General features: G+C 43.8%; 1 protein-coding gene across 6 annotated transcripts in view; it reads left to right on the forward strand.

Annotated features, from left to right (window-relative positions):
* The first annotated feature begins 11,865 nt into the window (after positions 1-11,865).
* Dlg3 (discs large MAGUK scaffold protein 3) overlaps positions 11,866-13,668 on the forward strand; it is a 52,216-nt gene continuing 50,413 nt past the window's right edge. For 3 of the 6 annotated variants that reach the window (XM_034484909.2, XM_076918655.1, XM_034484911.2), the window contains exon 1: positions 11,867-12,553. In XM_034484909.2, the coding sequence (XP_034340800.1) occupies positions 12,197-12,553 (357 nt within the window). In that variant the 5' untranslated portion in view covers positions 11,867-12,196. Of the gene's footprint in view, positions 12,554-13,668 lie in introns of all 6 variants that reach the window. The other 3 variants (XM_034484910.2, XM_076918654.1, XM_034484908.2) reach the window with 3 other exon arrangements.

A 13,668-nucleotide genomic window follows, 5' to 3' on the forward strand; every position in this document is an offset into this window, starting at 1 on the left:
GAAGTCGTTGTTTTAGAGGGAAAACAACAAACCCTTTGTTGAACTGAAAACAAAGACTTCCTTCTAGCAATGTTGAGCCCTCCATGCTCTTTAGTCAACAGGCTAAGGAAAGAGTTACAGTAGTAGCAGGGGTTATCAATGCAGGCAATTACAGATAGATTGGACTACTACCCCTTCCCCTGTGTAGGTCAGGATGTGTGTGGGTCATCATTTCAGATCAAGAACCAAGACCTGCTAAGGTGATTGTTAAGCATGGAGGAACTCCAGAGTCAGTAGGAGAGAAAAATAGTTATAAATACCAGCTACAGCCATGTGGTTGATTATAGAAAAAACTATATGACCAAGAAATTTTATTTTTAATTTCATTAAGAATGTATTCTCTTGTAGAAGTGGGAATTCTGGAAAGATGGCTCAGCAAGTAAGCCTTACAGAAGACCTGAGTTTGGTTCCCAGCACCTGTGTCAGCAGCTCACAATCCTCTGTAACTCTAGCTCCAGGGGCTCTAATACCCTCTTCTAATACCCTCCGGGAACACACACACACACACACACACACACACACACACACACACCATAGTCTATTGGTTTTGTTTCCCTAGGGACTAGTTTCTGAATGAGGGTCACAACTCCTCCAAGGCCTGAAAGGCAGCAAGTATGGAGATCCTAAGCAGTCAACAACCCACTTCAGCCAGAATTAGCCAGATTGACTCGACATTCATCTTTTAAACTATTCTAGCGATGCAGCTCTTGAGAGAGAATGTTAAGTAGCTAGATAGTTATTAGTGGGCTTGGAGGCCATTGAGGATAAATTCCTTCCTCTGGACCCCACCCCTTCTTTCACAGGAAAGGAAGTAGTATACTTGCCTCTCCTTGAGATTTAAAACTACCATATGAAGAGTAAAGGTATCAGGACTTTGTTGAGGCCCACTAAGGTAAAACTATTTTGTCCAGGTCAAAAGAATGGACTTTGAGTCCAACTAGTCCCTTGGTGGAGACATGAAATTTTGATTTGTCCTAAAGATTAGAACAGTTTATACTATTGTTCCTTTCCCTTTCTCATTTCTCTCTTTTTGAATACCAGCCCAAATCCTAAGCATGCTTTCTCTGATAGTCTGGACTTTGCCCTTTCTCTAGCTGCTTGCAGGCCTCCTCCATTACTGACTTAGCTCAAAAGGCATGACTCCCTCTCCTCTTTCCATCTCCCTCTTCCTAGCACCTACTAGGATTTACAGCTTGCCTACCCTGTCTTTTTTTCTCTCAAACCCTAATAAAATGGTTCTTGAGCTTGAAAGAAAGGAAAAAAGAGTTCCTGAATACACAATAACCCCAAATTAATTCAAAATCAAATGCTGAATGAATTTAAGGTGCCTCTGACAGCACTTGCCCTGAAGTCTTGTTCCTAAGCACATAACATGTGCATCTTGCACAGCACATGTCTTCACATCACACGATGCCAACAAAGCTGCCCAAACACCCAGGCTTGGGCTTGAGAGTATTATATGTCATGCATTGCAGTGCCTTTTCTCTGTGCATACTAAGCTTTCTGCCTCGTAGTAATATAAAAGTTCAATTCAAAAAAAAAAAAAAAACATGGACTTGCAATGTCTTCTTGTCATCACTCCTCAGCCTGTAAATAGCAAATGAATGTGCCTTTGAGAGCTTGGAGATTTTAGCAGGGGAGCACACCTCCATGAATACTCTCGATCAAAGAACCATCCTCCATTATAAAGGTTTTGCTCTTTGAGTGCATGCACAACTTTGGGAGGGACACACATTGAAGAGGTGAAGGAAGAAGGAGACACTTGCCTAGGCAGCCAGATGAGCTGAGGCAGTCCTTGCAGTCAGTGGAGTGGCACACATTGTAGCCAGATCACTTTCACATCCAAATTTGTTGCATTAGAATGTTTTATTTATTTTGAGGTGGGTGTCTCACATAACACAGGCTGGCCTTGAACTTGCTTCATAGCTGAGGATAACATTGAACTTCTTATCCATCTGCCTCTGTCTTCTTCTGAGTACTGGAATTACAAGTATACACCAGTACTTCCAATTTTAGGAGATGCTGAGGATCAAACTCAGGGGTTTGCATGCAAGCAGAAATGCATTCTTCCAACTAAGCTACACCCCTAGCCCCTAGAATATCTTACTTAAGAAATTTCTGCTTAAGCTTTTGTCTTGAGTTACACTGTTAAAAAAATGTTACAAGTCTGGCATGGTGGTGCAAGCCTTTAATCTTAGCACTCAGGAGGCAGAGGCAGGTGGATCTCCTTGAGTTTGACTCCAGCCTGGTGTGCATAGGACAACCAGAAATACATAGAAACCCTGCCAACAAAAACATAGAAATGTTAAATGAATTTTGGATTGATATTAAGATAGAATTTTCTCACATTTATGAATTGATTATATTTATCACACATGCACACATACAAACACACTATTTTTTAAGTCAGCCAAGATTACTTATATAAAAATAAACACTTATTCATCTTAGTATGCAAATTTACTTTCATCTTTAATAAATGGTAACATTATATGTATACTACAGAACTGCTTTACAATAAATATTTTCATGATTATTACCAGCAAATGTTTATTTTGTATGCGTATTTTATGTGCCTATCTACATTTGGTGGCATAAACATTTCTCAGGTGAAAAGAAGTAAGGAATGGGAGAAGTTTCAGAAGCCCTGAGATATAAATAAACACTGTACCCTGTTCTCTGCTCCATGCTGACCCATGCTACAGATGAAAGAAAAATCAGAGTGTCGTGAGATGGATTAGCAGTGCTAGGAAGACCAGTGTTTGTTAATTTTGTTTTTTTAAAGTACTCACATTTTAGTTTTGTTTTATTTTTGTAACGCTGGGATTTAAATCCATGATGTTATGCTGTCTAGGCAACCTCCCAACCACCAATTTCCATCCACTGTACTTATTCCACATTTTAATATGCCAATTTCCAAAAATAAACAAATCCTTAATTTACAGACAATTATCTTCCACCTGGATCCTCATGAATCCTCATGAGTTTTACTTGCTTCATCACATCTCTATCTTTCATGTATCTCCAAGTTTAAGAGAGATTGAGAAGCTGGAGGGATGGCTTGCTGTGTAAAGCACATGAAGACATGTGACTTCAGATTCCTAGAACACACAGAAAGCCAGGCACAGTAGCCCATATCTATAACCCCAGTGCTCCTATGGCAAGATGGGAGGTGAAAACTGGAGAATATCAGGATTCTTGTGAGCCAGATACCCTGGTATACATAGTGGGAAACAAGAGATGCTGCTTTAAGCAGTGTGGAAATCGAGGACTGTAAACCAAGATTGTCTCTGACCTTGACATGCATTCTGTGGTACCACTATGCTACAAATATAGATTTTGAAAAGTATTATTTTATTTGATGTATATGTATACCAAAAGGGTGCTGAGAATTGTTCCTGAGTCTTCTGAAAGAATAGCCAGAGCTCTTAACCACTGAGCCATCTTTCTAGTCTAATAGTTTTTAAAATTGAACATTTACTAATATACAGAAATGTTCAGAGCTGTATGAACACTGATGTATGTCTTCCTTACTGAGTCAACAAGTGGTAATATGTTGCTGTATTTGATCTGTTCTTATATTTACCTATACTTTTTCTGACCTGTTTGAACCTATTTCATTATGTTATATTAAATCTCTGAATGCTTCAACAAATCTTTACTGATGTACATTTTTCCCACACTACCAGAACATTATTAAAAATAACAAGAATTGAGCTGCAGAGATGGCTCAGCAGTTAAGAGTGATTCCAGTCTTTCCAGTCTTTCCAGAGGACCTGAGTTTGGTGCCTAGAATCCACATCAAGCCTCTCACAACTGCCTGTAATTCAAGCTTCAGAGCATCTGACACTCTCTTCTGGCACCCACTCACAGTATGCATGTGAGCACACACAAACACACAAACACACACACACAAATAAATCTTTAAAAGAACAATAACCACTTCTTATTTAATGCTTATAAAATTATAATCCAAGTTTAACAAATTTGTCTTTTCTATTCTAAAATCAAAATCTAGTCAATCGTGATACTCAACTGCATTTGTGTCTTTAGCCACTTCCAACGAGTGTTTTTCCTACACGTATATTTGTGCACCTCATGGATGCAAAAAGACGGTGTCAGATGTCCTGGAATTGGAGCTACAGATGATTGTTAGCTGTCATGTGGGTTCTTGAAATCAAACCCTGGTCCTCTGGAAGAGCAGTCAGTATTCTTAACCCCTGAGCCATCTCTCCAGTCCCAACTTATAATTTTTTAGTTTTGAAATATTTATACATTCAGAGTAAGCTGCAGAGACAATACAAGGAGGACTTGTGTGCCCTTTCCTCAGTATCCATTAGTAATCACAACTTCTAAGATTATAGTACAGTATCAAAATCAGGAAATTGACATTGATGCAATGCATTCAGAGTTTAATGCCATTTTAGCACCAGTAGGGAGTCCTGTAATAACAAGTGCAATCAGGACACAAAACTACTGTGTCACCACAAAGGCTTCTTGATACCATCATTTTGTCAGGCAGAGGAGAGAGTAGAAATTTCACTTCCCTCTAAGTCCTTTTATCCTTCTCTAGTTATAGTATGGTTATGTTAAATATTCCCTCTAAACACACTGAGATCTACACTAGACAATGTTACAATTTTTGCTTCAACTATCAAACATAATTTAGACGACTGAAGAGGAGCAAAGTCTATTGTATTTACCCATATTTTTGCTCATTCTATTCTTTCTTCTGTCCTGACAACCTAAGATTTCTTCTTTTATGACTTCCTTTCTGTTTTGAGAATGTTCTTCAGCATTCTTTCAGAATATGCCAGCTAGCACAAATTCTTTCAGTGGTCCTTTGTCTGAGGATGTCTTAATCTCCTCATCATTTGTGAAGGATATTTTCATCATACAAAACATTCAGGCTTAACAATTCTTTTTTTTTTTTTTTTTTTTTTTTTTTTTTTGGTTTTTTGAGACAGGGTTTCTCTGTGTAGCCTTGGCTGACCTGGAACTCACTCTGTAGACCAGGCTGGCCTCCAACTCAGAAATCAGGGAAATGCCTGCCTCTGCCTCCCAAGTGCTGGGATTAAAGGCGTGCACCACCACCGCCCAGCTTAACAATTCTTTATCTACATACTTTCTTTCGTTCATTCATTTTTTTTCTCTTTTTTGAGACAGGGTTTCTCTGTGTCGCCCTGGATGTCCTGGAACTTACTGTATAGACCAGGCTGGCCTCAAACTCACAGAGATCCACCTGCCTCTGCCTCCTGGAATGCTGGGATCAAAAATATGTGCCACCACTACCTGGCTATTTTCTTTTTCTAATAATAAGGAAATTTATTTCCTTTGTGGGTTTGTGTGTGCACATCAGGGTTGTTTACAGGTGAAAGGTCATTTATAGACACCATCCTTGTGGCCACATCACTGAAGAAAATCTCTCCCACTTTCCCATTAACCACTAACTGCATGACAAGTCTTATGCTTTTGGATACAGAAACTCAGGTAGCCCAGTCTGGCCTCAAACTCACCATGTTCTGAGAATAACTCTGAACTTCTCCCAAGTGCAAGGAATATGGGCAGGGTTTCTGAAGAGAAACCAGCTGGCATTTGACTCAGTTTTACCTCTATAAACCAAATACAGTTTCTTTTGCTATTTTAAAGATTTCTTTGTGTTTAATTTTCAGAAGTTTATGGTGTGTCTCTATATGAGTTTCTTCTATGTGAGCTTTTTGCAGAATCATTTTTATCTATGTGTATATATGTGGTATATGTGTGCGACCTCACTCCCCCGTATGTTAGAGAGATGAAGACTCGACTCACTGGATGGCTTTGTGAGGATAACAGATGTGATATGACTTGGCTTCAACAGGATGGCTCTGATTTCTTTGTAAATAAGATACCACATTGTCCTTGAAACTAATCAGGAAAGAGACTACTAAAGTAATCCAACTGAACAGGTGATTGTGTTATGGACCAGAGGAATAGCACAAGACAGGATGAGAAGAAGTGCAATTCTGGGTATATTTTGAAGAGATAGCTGATGAGATTTATTAATGGATTGGATATGAAGTGTTGTTCCAAGGATTACCCCCTGCATAGAAACTAGGGAGGTAAAATTACTATTTTTTAAAACGATGAATTATACAAGTCCCTTAATTTGTTTCTTTCTTTAAAATAAAATATGCCTTTATTATTTTATGTGTGAGCCTGTGGTGGTTTGAACTAAATGGCTCCTATAGGTTCATATTATTTCTGAGGTGGGGGAGGGTACAGGGAAGCAAATTAAAGGATTTGTGTAACTTCTTTGGTTGAGGAAAATGTATAGACATGTCAAGAGTGGATATAAAGAATTAAATTGTCTATCCAATTTTGTCTTGTCTGATTCTTTGATTCCTCCCTTTCCATCTCTGTCCCTCCTTTATTATGGTGGTTTGAATGAGAATGGTCTCCATGGGCTCACATATTTGAATTTTTAGTCACCAAGGAATGACACTATTTGAAAGAGTTAGGAGATATGGTCCTGTTGGAAGAAGTGTGTCTCTGGGGGTGGGCCAAGTCCAGAGTCACTTTCTTCACAATGCCTGCTGATCCAGATATAGAGCTCTCAGCTACTTCTCCAGTATCATGTCTGCCTGCCTGCCACTATGCTTTCTGTCATGCTGACAATGGACTAAACCACTGAATCTGTAAGCAAGCCCAGTTAAATGTGTTCCTCTATAAGAGTTACCATGGTCATGGTGTCTCTCTCTTCACAGTAAATAGAATAATGAGAGGAGTTGGTACCAGGGAGCTGGGTATTGCTGTGACAGGCCTGACCATTCTGCTTGTTGGTGGAGTGTAGACTTTGAGACTTTGGATCAAGAAAGCAGTTGAATGCTTTAAGTGGGGGCTTAATGGGCCATGCTAGCAGGAGCATGGAAGGCAGTGGTGTTGAGAGCAATGTAGATTATGATGGCCTAGCTCAAGAGCTTGAGGGGGAAGAAGAACATTAGTGAGTGGCCTAGAAACTGTTCTGGTGGTGTTTTGGTGAAGAATGTGGCTGTTTTCTGCCCTTGTCCTAAAAGTCTGCCTGAGGTGAAATTGAAGACTTTAGGATTAATGGTGTTAGCAGAGGAGATTTCAAAACAACCTATGTCACATGGTTATTACTGGCCAGTTTTATACAGATCTATAACGAAAAGGAGAAAACCAGTAAGAAGCATTAGCATTCCTCCATGGCCTCTGTACCTGAAGAACCTGCCTTCAGGTTCTTACCCTGTTTGAGTCCCTGTCTTGAATTCCTTTGATGACAAGCAATGATGTGTAAGTGTAAGCCAACTAAACCCTTTCCTCCCCAGCTTGCTTCTTGTCCATGGAGTCTCATCACATCTAAGTGTGACTCTCAAATTTGCACCTTTTTCTTTCTGTAGTAGACAGAGATTAATGAAAGGAACTCACAACCAGTCAAAGTTCAGAAAATAAGTGTCTGTGATAAGGCAGCCACAAATGGGACATCTACGTTATCTGCCTTCTTATAGGCTTTAGGGACCATTGTAGAAGCAGAGATAGAAAGATTGTGATAACCAGAGATTGGGGAGGACCAGAATCAGTGTTCTTCTAGATGTGACAGAACTGCTATACTTATGAACTTACAGCATCAGTGTTTGCCAGCAAACGGCCTCTACAATATCAAGCAAGTCAACATTTAGCATGTTTATCAAACCCGATTGTGCATTCCGAGGCTCGGAAAGTAACTACAGTTCAGTGGCACATTTAATCCACTGTGAATCAGACCTCTGCTAAGATTCCATTGGTTACCTTATGTTCTTAAGTCCCTCCTTTGATTGAAGAGCCATGATCTCAAAGCTATTTGAAATCTGCTGGAATTAATGTCAATTCAGAGTAAATGTATATACTAAAACATCTGATTATTTCCTTTTCCTCAACATATAGTTACCATGGCAAAACAATGTAGATTCATTTTAGGAGAGATTGAGGAAAGATTAATAGTTTTTTTAAAAAAATGGCTGGGCAACAGTGGTGCAAGCTTTTAATTCCAGCACCCGAGAGGCAGAGATAGACAGCTCTCTGTGAGTTCAAGGCCAGGCTGGTCTACAGAGTGAGTTTCAGAATACCCAGGGCCACAGGGAGAAACCCTGTCTTGAAAAACCACACACACACACACACACACACACACACACACACACACACACATGAATGGTTATATAGTAGGGCCCCTCCTCAAAAGGATTTGGTATCCATTTATTTCATAGCCCTAAAAACTGTATAAAGTCTGGAATTTGGTTGAGGAGCCATCATTCTTCGTGGCTATGATTCAAGATAGACTTTTGTTCATTTGCTCTGGAAATACATTTCTTATATGGATTAAACACAAACTTAGTAGACTTCCTGTATACTTTACTTCTCAGAAAATCATGGTTGATTACCCAGCATCATAGCTCTACACAAGAGAGACCATCATGACCATTCCTTTGCTTCTACTGTCTGTTATGGCCAGCATCCTCTGTTTGCCTTTGGTAATTGGCCCTCGTATCTCTTGCACCCTTATACACATCTCATTAAGTTATCCAGTTGAGTGCCTATGGCTCATACTCTAAGGTCTGCTATACAGAAAAGAATAATGAAAGAGCACTTCAAGCACTCTGGTGCTTCTCTCCCAAATCTGCTTCTTATAGTATTATTGGAAAGCATGTCTTCTGAACTTTCCTGTGATAAAGGAGCAGATACCAATCTTTCAGTTATACTGAGCCATTGATTCCCTTCATCAACATTAAGCCAAAGGACACCAGGCAGATCCAGCGCACTCACAGTAGGACATTTAACCAAATAAACTATTATGTGCAGTGTGGGGGTGGGGTGGCGTGTGTCTGGGTGTGTCTGGGTGGATGTGTGTAGATATGAATGCAGTGTCTGCAGAGGCCAGAAGAGGGTGTTGAATCCCCTGGGGTTGGGGTTGCAGGAGGTTGTGAACTGTTCCATGTGAACGGTATGGCAGCTGAAACATTAAACCAAGAATCTGTTCTATGAGTTCATATCAATAAATTCAGCCTGGAATGGTTTTGTGTTCTGTTCACCACTACACTATGCCCTTAAAATCCATTAGCATACACATTCCCCAGACTTCTACTTATATGAACTAGAAAATTCAAGCAGTTCTGGAACATAGAGCATCTCCTCAGGGTCATACTGTGTCCCTCATCTCTAAGAGCCTGCTAAGACGGCAGTCTAGTTATAGGTCTAGGACTAAAGATGGGTGATAAGGAGGTGTTCTGAGGGGCATCAGCATTATTTTGCATGACATTGCCTTCAGAAAATGTAATTGCTAGTTCTATAGATATTGCAGGATTATTTCCTTGGCTAAGGATGGAGAGTCCAATGTTTCAGGGAATAAGGTAGGAGTATGCCTACCACAAATGGTAGGAGACTACTTTCAACAGATTTGGGGATAGAGAAATGGCTCAGTAGTTAAGATTGTGTCCTGCTCTTGCAGAACACTGGAGTTCAGATCCCAGAACCTAAATGAAGTTGTTCTAAACCACTTTCAACACCAGGGAATCTGACACTGTCTTCTGAGCTCCACAGACATGAAATTTACATTTGTATACATACATACACACACACACACACACACACACACACACACACACACAGAGAGAGAGAGAGAGAGACAGACAGACAGACAGACAGACAGACAGACACAGACAGACACAGACACACACACTTTAAAATAATAAAGGAAAATCTTAAAACATGAAACCCGGGGCTGGAGAGTTGGTTCAATGGTTAAGCACACTAGTTTGTTCCAGAGGTTCCTGGTTCAATTCCCAGCACCCACATGGCAGCTCACAACTCTCTGTAACTCCAGTTCCAGGGGACCCGACACACTCCCTCATACATACATACATGCAAGCAAAACACCATAAAAACAAACAAACAAACAAACAAATCACTTTTAGAAAGAAACATCAGTATCTGAGGCCTCGGCGTCTTGGCCTCATTAGTGTCCCCTGCACATCTCCATCGTAAAGTTGTAGGATCCCAATCGTTACCAGTCAGCGTCCTCACTTTAACTGCAGACAGTTTTTGAGACTCAGACCTAAACTTGTATTGTAAGTCAGATAAACTAATAATGAGAGTTTGTGTTTGGTTTTTGGCAACTTCAGCCCTATGGGTACCAAACAGAGGATTCTCCCCCAAGCCAAACTTAGAGCCTTAAGGGTTTTTTTTTTCTTTCCTCTAAGTCCCTTCCCCCATCTCCCCTCTTCCCTATCCCTAACCACTCCTCCCTTTCTCCTCAGAAAAGAGGAGACCTCTCATAGATATCAACCAGCCCTGGCTTATGAAGTTGCAGTAAGACTAGGCACATCCTCTCCTATTAAGGCTAGATGGGGCAGCCCAGTAGGAGGAAAGTGTCCCAAAGGCAGGCAACAGAGTCAGACACAGGCTCTGCTCTCAATGTTAGGAGTCCCACATGAAGACTGAACTACACAACTGTTTGATATGTGCAGAGGGCCTAGGCCAGTCCTATGCAGGCTTCCTGCATAGGTTGTCAATTCAGTCCCTGTGAGCTCTTATGAGCTCAGGATGGTTGATTCTGTGGGTTTCCTTGTGGTGTCCCTCACTCCTCCAGCCTTTAGATTGTTAAAACTGGAGCCGAGAAACTGCATCTCTGAACTTATATGTTCCCTTTGTTACTTTATCTTGAGATACAAGAAGCAACCAGCCCATAACATTATATTGTCTGTTTCCCAGAAATACTCAAACGTATTATGTATAAACTCCCCCAATTCCCTGCCTCTCACAAGTAAGTGTTGAATCAGGAGTGTCCATTTGTTGCACATACTTCTTTCAACAGTTCACACCATGGATTGTCCTTCAGTGCTCTCCGTACTATCAGGATAGCAACAAAAAGCTAGGCTGAGTGACACCTGTAAAACCACTAATCAAGTAGTTGACACAGGATGTTCACTCTGTCTCAAAAAAAAAAAAAAAAAAAAGGATTCCGTCTTATAATTATCCTTTCCCCATCGTCCAACAGCGTAAACCAGGAGAAGCCAAGGATATCTCCTTCAGTAGGTATTCCTGAGTGCTGTACAGAATTGGCTTCTCTCACTTCGGATCTTTTCTTACCACTTCCTTGTATCCTAACTCCCTTTCTTCTTAACATTTCAAGCCTCTTTTTCCTAACATAATCATGGAGTGGAGGCAGAAGTGTCGGAGGCAGGCACAAGTAGTTTTCTCTCATTGCCGGTTCTGAGATTAAGTCTCTCACTGGTGATGTAAGAAAGGTCGACTGTGAGAGATAGTCATTTCAGGGCCTAGGGAATGAGAGAACAATGGTCCTGATCAGAATCCGCTGACAGACCTGGATGCTGCCCTTTTCCTTGGTCCCCTGCAGGAGGCAGCACTTCTTGCACCCTGCCCAGATGCCCCTGTGGTCGGTTCTGTTGCTGTCTTTACTTCTGGTGGCCCTAGCCTTAGAGAAAGCTTAGGGACCCATTGAGCATCTCACTGCAACTCCCTCTTGCAAGTGGGGCGGGGTGGAGTGGGCAGAGGACAGTCTGAAATTGGCAACACGAGGACACAGGATCACAGGATCATGCTCTTCAGCTCTCCAGTGGGCCAAATCTCAGCAACCTAGACTAGGGTCGCCAGTAACCCCAGAGAATAGGGAAGATGTGTCTGAGCCCGGGGGGCGCCTCTGCTTCTGTTCCTTTAAGGAGCCGCTGTTTAGCATTCCTGCTGCTGCCGCTGCCGCTGCCTGACTCTGCTCTCTGATTGGCTGGAATCAATTGAGAAGGGAGTCAGGGAGAGATGCTCTTGACTCCACTCAGATCCATCCTGGGGACCTGAGCAGAAGAGGTTCTCGCCGCACCTAGCCTTTGCCTGGGCGCCCGATTCTTCTTTGCCGCTGGGCCTTGGCCCAGAAGCCACAACGGGCGACACGGAGCCGCCAGTGCTGGAGGGGGAGCCATGGGTGCGGGGCAGCGTGGGGGCAGAGGCCCCGGGACGCCCGCCCGGCCCCAGGCCCCGCTCCGCCCGGGCACCCCCACGGGTGCCCCCCCCTTCTTGGTCTGAGCAGTGCGAGTGTGCTAGGGAGCCCGGCGGTGGCGGCGGCGGCGTGGAAACTGGCGTGGGCTGGGGGGTCCGAGCCGCGGGGGGCAGTGCCATGCACAAGCACCAGCACTGCTGTAAGTGCCCCGAGTGCTATGAGGTGACCCGCCTGGCTGCCCTAAGGCGTCTTGAGCCTCCTGGCTACGGGGACTGGCAGGTGCCGGACCCCTATGGGCCAAGTGGGGGCAATGGGGCCAGCTCTGGTTATGGAGGCTATAGCTCGCAGACCCTGCCTTCACAGGCAGGGGCTACCCCCACCCCTCGCACCAAGGCCAAGCTCATCCCCACAGGCCGAGATGTGGGGCCAGTGCCCCCTAAGCCAGTCCCTGGCAAGAGCACCCCAAAACTCAACGGCAGTGGCCCCGGCTGGTGGCCCGAGTGCACCTGTACCAACCGGGACTGGTATGAGCAGGTAAGGACCGGCTGATGAGGAGGAGGGGAGGCTGGTGGGACAATCCAAAGGACTAGGGATTGGGGTCTAGGAAGTCTGGGGAGCAGCAGAGATTGCTGGGGCTCCAAGTCTATGGATCTGAGCCTTAGCACTGCAGCTGACCAAAGAGAGACTGTTGAAAATACATGCTTCTTCTATGTGTGTCTGTTTAGGGGGTCTCCATTTGGAGGGGATTGGGAGGAGCTGTTTGTATCAGGGGGTGATGGTATGGCGGAGGGGCACATTTTCTAGTGTGGGGGATTTGGGTTTGTCTCAGTGCGGGGTGGGGGGGGTGACAGTGTCTCTGTGTCTGGCAGGGGGCGGGAGGTTCTGCGGGGGTTGTATGTGGTGTGTGTCTCCATAGGAGGGGAGGAGGGGGCATGGTGCTCTGCGTGGGGGGGGGACATATGTGTTTGTATGTATGTTGGGGTGTGTGGAAGAAAGCGATGGAGCTTGTGTGAATGTATGTAGCAGAGCCCATGTGCCCAGATGGCTGAGCGTTATCTCTCCAGACCATGAGTCCCTCTCAATCCCAGTCCCTTTGTGTGTGAACGTGCACATGGGTATGTGAATGTCTCTCTGAATGTGGAGGTGTCTCTGTAGATGAGGCTGCAGAGATAGCTGTGTTTGCCTGAGGATGTCTCCATGTATATGTGTGTAAGCATGTGGCTGCGAGAGTGCACACGTGTGTGTGTGTGTGTGTGTGTGTGTGTGTGTTGTCCCTGATGAGAAGCGCTTGACAGGCGGGGGGGGGGGGGCGAGACACGTCCCAAGCAAGGCTGAGAGGCTGCTGAGAAGGACAGACTCTTTTGTCCAGGCTGCTCTGAAGTGTGTGTGCTGCGGGGGGGGGGGGGGGTTGGGGGGGGCACAGGGGGTGTTTAACAAGCCTTCTTGCTCCAAAGCAGGCATATTGCCTGGAACCAGGCAAAGGGTAGCTGCCCTAATGCAGGGTCTGCCCTGAGTGGGTACCCACAGATGTGAGAGAGCTTAGCTCCCCAGATCTGATTTGGCACAGCTTGGGAGCCCCTGGGTGCTGGGCACAACTCCGGCTTCCACTCCCAGCCTGAACTGCCAGCTTAGAAAATGGAAGGAGCGTC

The sequence above is a fragment of the Arvicanthis niloticus genome, chromosome X (assembly GCF_011762505.2).
Source record: "Arvicanthis niloticus isolate mArvNil1 chromosome X, mArvNil1.pat.X, whole genome shotgun sequence".
Lineage (NCBI taxonomy): Eukaryota > Metazoa > Chordata > Mammalia > Rodentia > Muridae > Arvicanthis > Arvicanthis niloticus.